At 45.7% G+C, this 14,040-nt stretch overlaps 1 protein-coding gene across 3 annotated transcripts in view; it reads left to right on the forward strand.

The window, feature by feature from the left end:
- Positions 1-2,825: 2,825 nt before the first annotated feature.
- Positions 2,826-14,040, forward strand: part of ARHGEF6 (Rac/Cdc42 guanine nucleotide exchange factor 6) — a 40,633-nt gene continuing 29,418 nt past the window's right edge. For 2 of the 3 annotated variants that reach the window (XM_032701639.1, XM_032701640.1), the window contains exons 1-3: positions 2,826-3,036; positions 4,065-4,148; positions 12,341-12,425. In XM_032701639.1, the coding sequence (XP_032557530.1) occupies positions 2,872-3,036; positions 4,065-4,148; positions 12,341-12,425 (334 nt within the window). In that variant the 5' untranslated portion in view covers positions 2,826-2,871. Of the gene's footprint in view, positions 3,037-4,064; positions 4,149-9,381; positions 9,401-12,340; positions 12,426-14,040 lie in introns of those variants that run through there. The other variant, XM_032701641.1, reaches the window with a different exon arrangement.

Consider the following 14,040-nt stretch of genomic DNA (forward strand, 5'->3'; position numbering starts at 1 on the left):
AGCAGATGGGTAGAATTGCAGTACTTGCCAGGGCTAATAAATTTACTGTTAAAAAAAAAAACATCAGTTTTGCTTTTTTTGCTAAAGTAAAAAAAAAATATGTATTGCTCAGAGACTTATGGTGGAAAAGATTCCAAGGGTTCCATCTTGGAGGATTATTGCTATAAAGTGGTCTCTGTGTCTTTTCTGCAAGAAAGAATAACATGCTGTACTGTTAAGAGACTTATTTCAGCAGTAGCTTATAGTCTGGATGCTGTTGTTTATGTAAAATGTAATGCCAACGTGGCAGCTATTGTAAAAAAAAAAACCTGCTTAAAATGCTAAATAATGAGGATGTGCCCCTGATTTAAATTAGTGGTGCATGTCAAACTTTATCGTTGAAAGCCACGAGTTGAAATGTATCAGTAGATTCTGCTGCACACAGATAAGTCCAGTGATGGTCTTTGTGCTGGGTGTTTTCTCTCTGTGCTGGGAAAAAAAGGGGGAATTACATAAATGTGAGTGACTTTGAGGAGAACCACTCAAAATGGGTTTTGAATGTGTGACTGCTGTTCTTAACTTGGTCCCGTTGCTGTGCTGTTCTGATGTGTGTGCTGTCAGAGTTGCTTGGTAATTGGCTATAGGACACATGCCCCCTTTTATTTTTACCTTTTAAATAACACTCTGCTATTTAGTCATCACTGGTGTAAATCAGGCTGCAAATTACATAACTAAGTTGACTCTGCAAGAGGTGATTGACAATTCACTATTTTGTCCCTGTCAGCAAATTAACCAAAGTTGAAGCCTTCCCAAAGACCAGACCAGGCACTGTTCCTTCCCGAGTCGCTTTACCTTCATACTCTGGGTTTGCCACAATTAATTTCATTGTGGAAGTTGGTGAACAAGCTGCAATGTATTTAGATGAGTCCTTTGTAGAAGATGGAAGGTTGGTCTTCAGGTGGCTAATCACAAACTCCATAAATTTTGGGGCTGTTTGAATATGCCTATCTGCAGGTCTTTTAAGCAGTTGGTAAGTGTTCAGGATGTGGGAAGTATTTTTATTTAATTGTGGTTGTGACCACTAACATCTGCAACAACTGAATGTGAAACAGTCTTGAGACTAAACCTGCCCATCAACACAAAAGGTTTGCTTTAGAGAAGGGGTGGGTGAGGTACTTTGGTGTTCAGGTATGAAGCCAGTGTGCAATTTTCCCAGTGTTGGAAGTATCTCTCTTGCTCTTTACATAAGAAACTGCTGTGTTCTGATGAGGTGACTGAAGTGTCTTCCATACCAAAATGCTTGTCCCCAGCTGATCATTGAGTGTTAGCAGTTACCTTGCCTACTACAGAATTGGAAAAAGAAACTATGAAAAGCAAAACTGATGTCTCCATTTTGCAAAACACTAAAAAAAGACATTCAAAACAGTAGTGCTCATCAGAACTGGAAAAAGAAAAAACAACTAACGTTGCAATTAGTCATAATTTTAAAATGTTTTGCACACACACTGATAGTTGTAGATGTGCCTCAGGAGAGAGCAGTGAGTTGTGATTGAGCCGCATCCAGTGTTACTGTTCATGCTGCACTGGCTGCTGCCTTGTGTTAACAAGTATTTCCACACAATGGAGAACTGGAATTCATCCCCAAGTCCTGGAAAAGATCAGAGGTGTGTCTAACCCTGAAAGGGCAGTTCTGATTTACTGGTGGCTGTTAAAAGTGGCCCTTAGGTAGGTCCCAGTACCAGTCATAACACCTGGAAAGCAGAGACACAAATCCATGCACATTCACAGTGTGCAGTTTATCCTTTTGCTCTTCCATTTCTCCCTACCCTTTAAATCACAGGCCTAAACAGTTTGGGAATACTGGTGCCTTGAAAACTGTTTGTTCAAGTAACAGGGTGAGGAATTGGCTCAGAACATTGTCACCAAGAAATTCTGGTCTCCAGGATAATTTGTTCCTGTTGGATTGCTTCAATCCATGATGTTCCAACTTCTTTGGCATCATCAACAGAATTGCTTCATTTCCCATCTGTTGTGGTGAAAGGACAGTTGAGATGACTGGACTGTTCTGAATTGCTGTGATAAGTAGTGATGGTTGGTACTGCCCCGAGCAGGGTGGAAAACTGATGGTACTGCCTACAGTGGATCCTGAAGAGCTGGTGGAAAGGGACATCCTAACAGGACAAGTGAAATAGTTGGGAAGTTTCATTCTCAGCTTTGGATCACTTAAATTTCTGATCTTTTTGAAGTTGTCCAGATGTTATGAGAGATTAAAATCTTCCAAGAAAACCATTTTGTATTATCTGTGCACTTGTACACAATAGTTGAAAAAAACCATTATTTGTGTATAAAGTGCATTATCAGAATTTAAAAACCAGATAATAAAAAGTTAACTGTAAAAGGCAATTTTAATAACTAGGGCTGCCACATGAAATTGAAAATGTTTATTTAAAGTTAGTGTGACATTCCTTCAAATCATCATCACTGTGAATTCAGGTTTAACAATGAATACCTCATTATTTACAGTATTGACAAAACTCCTTTGGGTAATAACCCCAAGTTCAGACCACGTTTACCAGGTGATAGGTGCCAGCTGCCACATCACTAGATGAGATATTTTTGGTGCAATAAATATTCACATGAAATACTTCTCTGTAACGTTGCTCTGTCTCTTAACAGTGCAAAGAACTATTTTATTTTTAAAAAGAGTTTCTTACCTTAGAGGAACTACTGGTTCCTAAGATTTGGTGAGTTTCTGTGCTGAGCCAAAAAAAAAAAAAAAAAGTAGTTTCACACTTGAGCTGTGCAAGCAGCAGCAGAGGCAGGAAGATGCAATCACGGATGTGGGTTCCAGCGCTGCTGCACAGGACGGCGCCAGCGGCACAACTCTCCACCATGAATCCAGAAGAACAAACTGTAACGTGGCTTATTTCATTGGGAGTCTTAAATTCCCCCAAGAAAATAGTAGATGATCCAGAGGAGTTCCTGAAAACTTCTCTGAAAGATGGAACAGTGCTTTGTAAACTCATTAACCGACTTCTTCCGGGATCTGCAGAAAAGGTAATGCTTTCCCATGCATTTCACTGCCCTGAGACAGAGCCCTGCTCAGAGGAACACTACCCTGGGCATTTCGGGTCTGGTTTCTTTTGGTGAGAGGAGCTTCATGGGGGATAAATGTTTTACATTTAAGTTTCTAACAGAGTAAAGTGTGATTGTAGATTTAGTTCTTTGATTTTGTCTCTACGTCCAGAAAAAAAAAACCCCACGAGGTTGCACTTGGCCAGGTTACACGTGTTCGTTCAGTGGCAGGAAATACTGGACCTACCAGAGATCAGAATATCTTGGCTTTGAATAGAAGGATATGCAGTTTGTCTGTATTTACGTAAATATCGTTAATTTTGACTGTAAATATATTCACTCTTTCAGAAGTCTTACTGCAAAATGCTTTGTTAGTCAGGAAATACACTGGAGAAGCAGATTAGGGCAGGAATAAACAATAACCCTTGCATCCGGGCTGTTTGATCTGTCCCAAAGCCAGCAGATCCATTGGTATTGAAGCCATGCGAGTGCCTCCTGTTACTGTTTCGTGAGGTGTATTTGCAGTCCAAAAGCATGATAAGAAACTGCAGGAGAAAAAAAGGAAAGGAGTCCAATGACAGATAGGAACTGGCAACATGAAAGAGAAGCTGTTTCATTTAAAAAAACCACCACCACAACAGGTTATCCACCCTATAAAAGAGGAGCATTTATTAAATTGTGCAAAGATCAGTTTTGCCAGCTCCTTATCTTTTGTTTACATGTCATGGTTTGGGGCAGCGTGTTGTTAAAGGTCATCAATTTCCCACTGTCACTTCAGGGCACTGTCACATGTTGAGATTTAAAACAAGATGCCGACCATTTCGATGTATTCATCACTTCCTCCAGTGGCTTTCTTCCTGCTTCGACAGCTTGCCTGCCACCCCCTCCCGCCCCCTGAAGAAGCTTCCCTAATTCAGTATAAAACGCACATGTCAATATTCATGCAGGCCCTCTCCACACAGGCGACACGGGAGGTAATGCAATGAGCTCAGTGGGTTTTCTTTCTTTAGTATTGCCTGGAGCCTAAAAATGAAGCAGATTGCATCAGTAATATTCAAGAGTTCTTGAAAGGCTGCGCACTCCTGAAAGTGGAGGTAAGTCAGCTTGGGTCCTTTCTTCTATTGTCTTAACTTGACTGTTTAATCAGCCTTGGGAAAGGGAGCCAGATATCGGAGGGACTAAGTCAGTATCCATTCCTCATCTTTTGTATTAATAGTATAAATCAAAGCATGGGTAGTTTAATATTCTGTTTGGAGAATTTGGAAACAGAGTTCATTGACTGTGAGCTTAACAGATTCCTTCTTGTCTTTTGAGACAAACCTAAACGCTCAAGCAGATGTACCTGCAGCAATAACAGGAGGTCTGTCTAAACAGACTTAAACCTGGACCTGTTTATGTAGGGTTTTTTTCATTATTAGAGGGAAGGAATTGCAGGTTTTAGCCTTGCTTTAATAGAAGGGTGAAATACTCTTAATACTGCAGTATTTTTTTCATCCCCTTGCAACTGTTGTGTGAGATTCTGCCAAACACAAATTGTTCCTTACACGTAAAAACAATCCTAATGAAATAAAAAGACACCTTTTCAATGGCTATTCCTAATCCTATCTATGCTGATTCTTATGCTTAAGCACAGCTTGTGTTTGCAAGATCAGTCTACATGAATCACTTCAGAGTTCAGCTAATTTTGCCATCAAATTTTTTACTATTTGCCTATAGACTTGAAATTTAAAGACTTTTGTATCACACTTAAATTCCTGCAGTAAAAAAAGAAACCTGTAACTAAGAATCATCACTGTCTTGTTTGAAATATGCTCAAGGTTGTGGAAAAAAGTATATTCTGAATACAAATTCTGCCAGAAGCAGGGACAGCATCCTTGGGCATTACACAGAATACTCATACACCACTGTGAGAAAAGTCCATCCCACAGTAGCTCTGTTCCTGCATTTTTTCTTTGAAGGTCTAAACAGGCAAAGAGCCTTTCTTCTCTTCAGAGGTTTTTAGCTAACCAGCATGGGAATGTGCTCATTCCAGGAGTGTCTCCCTAGCCTGTTGTTTCCCAGTAATGCATTTCTCGAGCCTGCTGCAGCAGCCCAGTTTTAAGAGCAGATATATATAGAATCCCTGAAGGCCTATCACATCCAAAATCAGTTGTTGCCAGTCCTCTGGTACTGACCATGTGATTTCCTCCATTTTTCTGAGAGTTTATTTTTCTATTTGCAAACTAATCATAAAATGGCTGTGGTGGAAAATATTTTAAAAAAAGGAATTTTGAAGAGCTAAAACACAGGACAAGGGAACAGTCCTCAACTGCTGTGCTGTAACATCTCATAGTTTTGAGAGTCCATTCTGCAATATTGCACTTACATTCCACAATTTTCAGATACACAGAACTAGCAACATTGTTTGTCCCGCTCTAGGTGTTGCTCTGATCCTCCACATGCATTTTCTTCCTTGGCTTTAATAAATTAAAGGTTTCTGACTTCTTTTTTTCTTCTGATTTATAACCTACTTCATCTTTGAAATATTCTGAGCCTTTAGTGAGATTTTCCTTCACACTCATGTGGTTGCCCCTGTCTTGTTTGCTGTCAGAGGAGACCTCAAAAGCCGAATAAAAGCTCAAATCTCTCGAGCTCAAGTTTAAATTTTGCAGTGAAATGAAAACAATTTCATCTTCCCCCCTCCCTCCCCAAAATACTGTCATATTAGAATGCCAAGTGAAGACAGGAATTTTGCTTCTTCCTGGCTCAGGAAGAAGGCTCCTCCAGCCTCAGGCAGAGGAAGGCTGGAGGTAGGACAGCTGAGATGGTGGGCAAGACATGGCACAGGCAGAGTGCTTATGCTTCCTTCTGACTCTTCTCCTGTGTTGCCAGCTTTTCTGAGTCCTCTGCAGGCAAAGCTGGAGGAGACAGGAAAACCCTCTGCCATCTGTTCCTTCTAAAAGCTGCCCTGTTTGGACCCCCTTGGCAAGGGGCCTCTAAGCAGGATACCTATGGATGGTCCTCCCTCATGCCTGATCCCTAGTTTGCCTTGGGAAGGGCCACTGCCCTTCAGAGGGGGGTTCTCTGCAGCACATTTACTCTGGAAGCAAGTCTGGAGCATCAGAACAGGCAGGGAACCTTCTGCTTCCAAGATCTATCAGCACTGAAGTTGCAGAGATTGGGTATTACGTCTAAGGATGATGATGAGCATAGGATAGGGAATCTTTTCTGCTCCAGCAACCTAGCCTGAGAAAAGAGTAACATCAGGAAAGATCTTGGCTTAATACATTTGAATTCCCTGACAGCCATCCTGCTGCTTACCCAAACCTTGGATTTGACAATAAAACCCTGATGATTCTCTCCAATTCTGCCCCTCTCCAAGTGCCACAGGAAACTCTCACTCCTCAGATATGAAGCAGTAGCCTGGGACTGGACCTGAGCCACTTCTCCTGTCTTGAGACTGACAAGTGCATGTTAAGGTCAAAGATTCTGTTCCTGTTGCAGATGTGAGCAAAAGAGGATGTTCTGAGGAAATTGAGAACTCACAACTTCTCCCCTGGATGCTGACTTATACAGAACACCCTCGTCCTGGGGAATCTCAAACATGATATTAGCATCCCATCCTATCATCCCGTGGCTTTATTGTACTTTGCCAAAGCAGTGGCTACCTTCATACTCTGCCTTCAACTTTTTTCTTGTAGTAGATTTTTGTGCAGCTGCTGTTTGGAACTGAACACACACCACTTCACTGGGCATTGCTGGCATGCAGGGGAGGTGGTCAGTGTGGAAAGTAAGGTTTTCAGCAGTTTTTAGTTGAAACCCAAGTCTCACCTTCCACTGAACAGATACTGCTTGCCAGTCTCTTCCAGTAGGAGGAAATGCAAAGAGGTACACATATGCACTTCCCTCCCACCCTTCTTTGTTGTCCTGGTAACTCACTCTTAGGAAGTGGAAGAAAGACACAGTGAGGCAAACAGCAACTTCTCCCGTTTTACAGGAGCAGTGAAACATGTGGGCATAGTGGACACTTGGACATAGGGGAAGAAGGACACTGTGTGACCTTCCTGTTTTGAGTTGGCTCCATTAAGTTGAAGGAGTTCTACAGGCTGGTGGTGTGAGCTGGAAGAATCCATCTTGTGGCAGGGTGTAAATAACCAAACTCTTCCTTAGCTTCAGTCCAGCCCAAGCCTGCGAACCTTTGCTGTTTCACTTGTGTTAGTCCTAAAAGAGAAGGCAAGCAGGGGAATCACCACTTCCTTCTAACCAGGCAAGTGTTGTAATGAGATGAAACAATGAAATTATGTCCAAAATTTTCCAACTGCTTTTCAGTGCTAGAATTTAATCTAAATTATGAGCATGTCTGTTAATCCAGCTCTGCTTAGCCAGAAGACTAGGCAAAGGACATGGGCACCTCTCTGGAGTTTAAATGTCCTTAGAGGATTCTTCCATGGTTTGGACTGAGGAACAGTGCAGATAATCTGTGTTTAATTTACACTGTGGCTTCAACCTCTGAGCTATGTATCTGACTCAAGAGCTAGTCCAGTGAGTACTGCTAAGGCAGTGCCAGCTGGATGCAAGTGGGTTGAGGTGAAAAGTGGAAGGCAGAAGGTTCTGTCCTGATGACCACGTGGAGTCTAGTGTAGAAGACAGGGAAAAGATCATGAGGAAAGAGAAAAATCATAGAAAGCTCCTGGCCCAGCTTTTTCTTGAGGACACAAATGAGAACTGTTTGCTTTTGCTCTTGACATCAGCGTGCATGTAACAGCAGCTCAATAGCTAAGCATCATTTGCTGCTGAAGAAGCACAAGATCTTCATTCAGCAGCAGAATTTTATTGCTAGCACCACAAAACTTCGGACAAGGTGCTGAATTTTGTGAGCTAAGAACTGTATCTGCCTGATAAATCAATAGCTGGATTAAACCTGGCCCTGCAGTGGGTTGTTGCCTTCATGGGCAGCACAGAGGCTATTTCTGCTCTTGGAGGTGCTTGCAACCTTCACCAAACTGTTTGTACCTGGACTGAGGGTGTGGGAGAGCAGACAAAAAGTCATCACTCTCTTGGCTCCCCATCCATCCATGCTCTCCCAAAACCTGCTGTCCTTTGGCTTCATTCCAAAGCAGCATTACCTTTCCCAGGTGGATAACATCAGAAGCAAGAGCTCCTGGCCAGCAGCGACCAGCACAAGCACTGGGAAATGGGTCTGTCTGAGCTCTCAGAGTGACCCAGTGTCCCAGAGACCCCCAGGTCCAGGTGTGGGGTGTGTCCCTGACCCCCGTGTCCCTGCATGGAGTTGGGATCTAAGGCCAGGCTCCACTGGGGATGTCAGTGCAGTGCTCCATTCCCTGTTCATGCTGCAGCCCGCTGGTGTGCTGAGGCGTCTGGGGATTTTCATGTTCCCTGCAGGAGAATGTTCCCCGAACAGATGGGCACAGGCAGCAGAGGCACCATGCTCGCTGCGGCGAGGACATGCTGTCTCCGAGCATTCACTGCCTCAAACTGAACTGTGCCTCATCCATGGGCCCTTCTGCAGCTTTTCTCAGTGCTGCAAACCTGCTGCAATTACTGTTTCAATAGCCTGAATGTTCTTTCCTTGTCCCATCCTTTCCCCCTCATTTTCCCTGTCCTTTTTAATTTTCCTTTTCCTTTCCTTTTTTTCCTGTTTTCCCTTTCTCCCCCCCCTTCTGCTTTTCCCTTTTTCCTTTCTTTTTTCCTCTCCTCTCCTCTCCTCTCCTCTCCTCTCCTCTCCTCTCCTCTCCTCTCCTCTCCTCTCCTCTCCTCTCCTCTCCTCTCCTCTCCTCTCCTCTCCTCTCCTCTCCTCTCCTCTCCTCTCCTCTCCCTCTCCCTCTCCCTCTCCCTCTCCCTCTCCCTCTCCCTCTCCCTCTCCCTCTCCCTCTCCCTCTCCCTCTCCCTCCTCTCCTTTTCCTCTCCTTTTTATAATTTCCTTTTCTTTCTTTTATCTTACTCCTCTTTCCTAATCTACTCTTCCCCTATCCCTCTCCCTTTTCCCCTCTCTTCTCTTCTCTTCCCTGATTTACTTTTACCCTTTCCCCTTTCCCTTTCCCCGGCCTTTCCCTTCTTCCCTTCGCCACCTCCCTTTCCCCTTTGCCTTCCGCTTCCCCCTCTCCCGCCCGCGGCCGGCGGAGGGAGCTGCGGCCGCACGGCCCGCCCGGGTCCCGCATCGCCCGGCGGAGCGGGGCGGAGCGGGGCGGCGGCACCGCCTGTCACTTCCCCTTCCCTTCCCTTCTCTTCCCTTCCCTTCCCCGCGCCGCGATCCGGCTCCGGGTCAGAGCCGCAGCGGCCGCCCCGCAGCAGCGCCCGCCGCCGCCGCCGCCATGCCCCGGGGCTGCGCGCCCGCCCGCCCGCCGCCGTGAGTACCGAGCGCGTCCCGTCCCGGGCGGGGGGCCCCAGCCGGGGTGTCTCCGGGCAGCTCCCACGGGTGTTATCCCCGCGGGTGTCCGCGCTGGAGGGGGTGAAGGCAGCGCGGTACCGGCGCGGGGGCTCCGCTCCGGGCGCTCGGCGGGGGCAGCGGCGTTCCCGTGCCCGTGCCCGTGCCCGGCTCCGCGGGGCCGGTGCCGGCGGAGCTCCGGCCGCGGAACGCACGGGCAGGTCCGGCGGGAGCAGCCGCGGGCGCCCCGAGCGCCGCATCGCCGGCGGCCGGAGCGAGCGGGGGACGAGCGGCTCCGTCTCCGGCTCCTTCCTGGGGTCCGGGACAGTCGCGCCGGGCTCCGGGCTTGGCACCAGCTGGGGCTTTGCCAGGGTTTTTGTCTGACTGTGGACGGCTCGGGCTCGAAGCACAGCCCGGCTTCCCCGAACTTTTCTGCACCTCCCATGCCGAGACCGGGATTTTGGGTGCTGGTAACTTGCTGGCTGCTCGCGAGTTTGGTTTTCCGCCCTTCCTGAATAGCCGGGTGCTCTTCAGGTCGCGGAGCACCGGCCCCTGCTCGCCCCGCCGCTGCCTTTGGCGGAGCGCTGGCGGTGCGGCAGTGCAGGGCTTCCCTCTCCCGGTGCGATTCCTGACGGAGCAGCCGGAGCGTTTCACCGAGGGGAGCTGCGGTCTGGGATTCTGAAAGTCAGGAACGCATTTTAATGGAGATCTTCAGATGACAGACGTAGATTTCAACGCGGTTTTACTTACATCCACCAGATCTTCCATGAGTTAAAAGCGAAAAAAGGCTTTTCTCCCTTTATTTCTCTCCTAGATGCAGCTTGTCTTTTAGTTAGGAATGGAATTATGGATGGATTGTGCTGGAAAAAGTAATTTTTAGCTCGTAAACGAGGACTTTTCTGCACACTGAATTTATTTGTCATCAAACTGTAGAATATATTTACATTACAGTAGCTGATCCAGAACAGTTTTCCACATTGTTTTTGTTACACAGTAGCTGTTCCAGACAGTTTCTCCATGTTATTGCTTGCTTTTGTGCTCGAATTTTTTGCATATCCTTCTCCCCACCATTTCTCTGTGGACTTTGTCAGCCCGATGACTCTGAACTTACAGCATTATTCTGTGCAGTGAAGGATTCAGGATGTATTTTACTACTTTGGTCCTTAGGAAAAAAAAAGCCCTTCATTCAAGGCAGGACTTGTTTTTCTGGAATTGCTGAAGTGGAAGAAAAAGGGTATGACTGAGAAAATGACACACCAGAGAGATGCACGCAAACATCCCACCCCGGCTGTTTACTTTCCTCCTGTGCAACTGTAACATCGCATCCTCCAGCAGCTGCCAGCCGGGTCAGTGCACGCCGGGGCTCTCCATTACCGCCTCCCTTTCCGTGGAGACACAAACATTTGTTGCTGCTCAGGGCTGGAGGCGATGCTCAGATAGCACTGCCTGCAATTGCAGGGCAGCAAAACTAGTTCACGCACCAGCTGGCAGAGGGGATGGGGTCTGCGTGGTCCAAAGGAGCAAACCCAAGCAAGTGCAGGTGATAGATCAGCTTAAAAATAGCCCAAGGTAGGTGGGGATGTCCCCAGCGTGTGCAGAGCAGTGGACATGACCGAAGCTGCGGAGCTACTGGTTTTAATGTTTATGATGACACAAGGTTGTTCCCCCTCTGAGCATGGATTAAATTTCTTCAGGGTAAAGGCTTCCTCCTGGTGTTGAGTGGCTGACTCAATTTTAGAGTATATTCTCAACAAAGAGCAGTGTTTGTGCTGCCTCTGTGGGACTTTGGTGCTGCACTGGTGTGTCTGTCGAGAGGAGATGCTGTGAACACCCCAGGGCAGTGGAAGAGGCCAGTCCCTTTCCTGTTTGAAATATGACAAGCGTACTCAAGAAGCTATATGTGGAAAGCAAGAAAGGGCCATTTTAAAGGGCAGTTTGAATTACCCTAAAGGTAATTAAGACTTGTGTCCTTATTTCGCAGGATACACTCTTCAGTGCATTGGAAATGTTTCTAATTAGATGGTGTCTGCCAGGACAGCTTTAAAATCATCTTCCGTGTTCATTGGATTTGTGTATCTGTGGTCTCCATCTGCAAGACAACATGTATTTGGGGATTAGCAGATGGTGCTGTGGTGGTACCATTAACAGGGACTTTTTGTATCTCTTATATTTGCTTCCTTAATGGTAGGATTTGTACAGTCTGCGTGAAGTTGAGGGCATTTCTCAGGTGTTAGAGGGGATTGCAGCATTTTGGAAACTCAGGATGCCCCTCATTGTGCTGGTGGTGATTTCTGAAGGGCTCAGTGTACAAGGTCCAGGCTATCAGTCATGGAAAATAAGCCCCTGCTAGCTCTGTATTTCTGTTTTGCTGTTGAAGCTTAGCAACACCAAATTATTTAGGGTGGAATTTTTGTATATAAAATAGCTGGTTTTGGCTTCCTGTAGAAATGTGTAAATGTTCTATATATACCATATTGCAGTAGCAGAAAATTGTGTGTTAATCCTACTGTGGAAAATATGTGTGTGTTTATACATAGATCTGTATGCACAGCCTCAATCTCTTCAGCTTTCGATAACAAAAATAGCAACAAAATCTTTCCTTCCCCCAAGGCCAGCAATAACCTTCTCGGTGATTTTCAGAGGAGTCCCTGCTCTGCAGACAGCACCAATTCCTTCCTTCCCTGTCCCCGGCGTTATACTCCAAATGCTGCCGGGTCCCCCTGCCCTTCCCACGCAGCAGCGGTGCCCCAGGAATTCTCTGGCTGTAAAGGAAATGGGACTTGTCAGCCCTGAATAATCACCCTTCCCCTGCAGAGACACACCGGCTGCCTAATTCTCACTGTCACCCTCCAGCAGCGTGGGTGGCTCAGGCAGACAGAGTGAGATGTTTTGGGCTCAACTGACCAAGTTCCTCTTTCACAGGTGTTTGATCCACATGACTTGTACACCGGAGACCAGTTCTCCAAGGTCCTGAGCACATTAACAGCTATAAATAAAGCTACTGAAGGTAAGAGAGAAAAGGGGTTTTTTTTCTGTCATTCTTTCAAATTCTTTCTTGTGTGTGTGCAGGGCTGGTTTTTATTTTTTTGCTAATTCCTAGTTAATGATGCTTTCTTGGCAAATTGTTCTGCCAGCACTGATGCCTGATGGTGGATGGTGGGATTGGCATTTCATGCTTCTACCAACTCTGTGTTTAAATGTGGTGTTTCACAGGTGCTGTGTGCACTCTGCAGAGCTCGATTATTGCTTTGCACTGCGGGACCTCTGCTCAGTTTTTGACAGTATTAAGGGACTTCAAAGTAGGTCATTGTAAGGGAGCCTCGATGTAAATGAGCATGCACCTCCCAAAATGCAAATATCAGATTTTAAATAGTGTGTTTTAAAGCCGAAGAGAAAAACAGCTCCATCTGCATAATATCTTTACCGAATGTCAAAACAAACGTAGTTGCCAGTTGCTCAGTCAATTGTATTGATGTTTTTCTCTCTCTCCTCTCCCGGGTTCCATAGAGTAGGCTTTTGGATCTGGAAATCAAGCTGATAGCTTGTCCTGCATCCCTAGGAGCAGGAGTAGGCTGCTGAAGCAAAACAAATCAGCTGATCTTGTTTCCATCCCAGATGTGTAGCTGTTCCCTGCAGGCTGCTTTAAACTGATACTCAGTCACACAGGCTGTGAAAGGAGAAGTTCAATGAGGAGGACAATGGCAGTGTGCTGCTCTGGGGAAGGGGTGAAAATACCTTCATTCTGAGGGGATGAGGAACAGATCTGCATGAAGGTGGAAAGCATTTATAGCCCCCTGTCATACAGGTGGATTGGGACAGAGTCCTGCGCACCCACTGAAGTCCAGCACCAGGAGAAGAGTTCAGTTTCCCTGTTGCAGGTCACATTTTAGGTGATTTAAGGGAGGAGAATTCAAAATCTTTATTTTCCTCTCATGGGAAGGTTTTCCTCTTTGCTTACTGCATTTTGCCTACTTTTGGTTTGTTTTGCTCTCTTATTTTACTTCTCTTTCAACTGAGTTTTTGCTTTTGGATTCTTTTTTGCTAGTACAGAAACTGCTCAGGTGTTCAGTGAAACAAACTCTTTGCTGGGAAGTTGACCCTCTCCTGCTTTTTTCTTCTTTTCTGTTCTGATGCAAGGCTTTATAAAATCATATATATAAAAATACTCACTATATTTATACATTATATAAACTATTGTATAAACTATCATGCATCAACACAGGTAATAATATGTGTATAGTAATAATATATAATGTATGATAATAGTAGTATTTATATGTACACACACACATATGACTTGTACACACAGATATGTGTGTGTAATGCTGCTCTGAAGAAATTCAGGTTCTTAGGCTGCCATTCTGCAGCCAGCACTCAGCTCTTCCCACAGCTCATTCCCTAGAAGTCTGGGAATGGTAATCTGGCCTCAGCACATCATCTCCTCCCAACCTCAGCATCTCTCACAGCCTCTCACCGTTCCCTTTCCCACAGCACCCTGTGACCCTGTGTGGAAGCTCTTGCAGTTCAGTGTGATGGGGATATAAAATGTAGGTTACCTCGACCGGGAGCAACCTTTGCAAGTGCTGCTGTTGTGATCGACAGTTGCTTTATTATTCTGAAAG

This window comes from Chiroxiphia lanceolata, chromosome 14 (genome assembly GCF_009829145.1).
Source record: "Chiroxiphia lanceolata isolate bChiLan1 chromosome 14, bChiLan1.pri, whole genome shotgun sequence".
Lineage (NCBI taxonomy): Eukaryota > Metazoa > Chordata > Aves > Passeriformes > Pipridae > Chiroxiphia > Chiroxiphia lanceolata.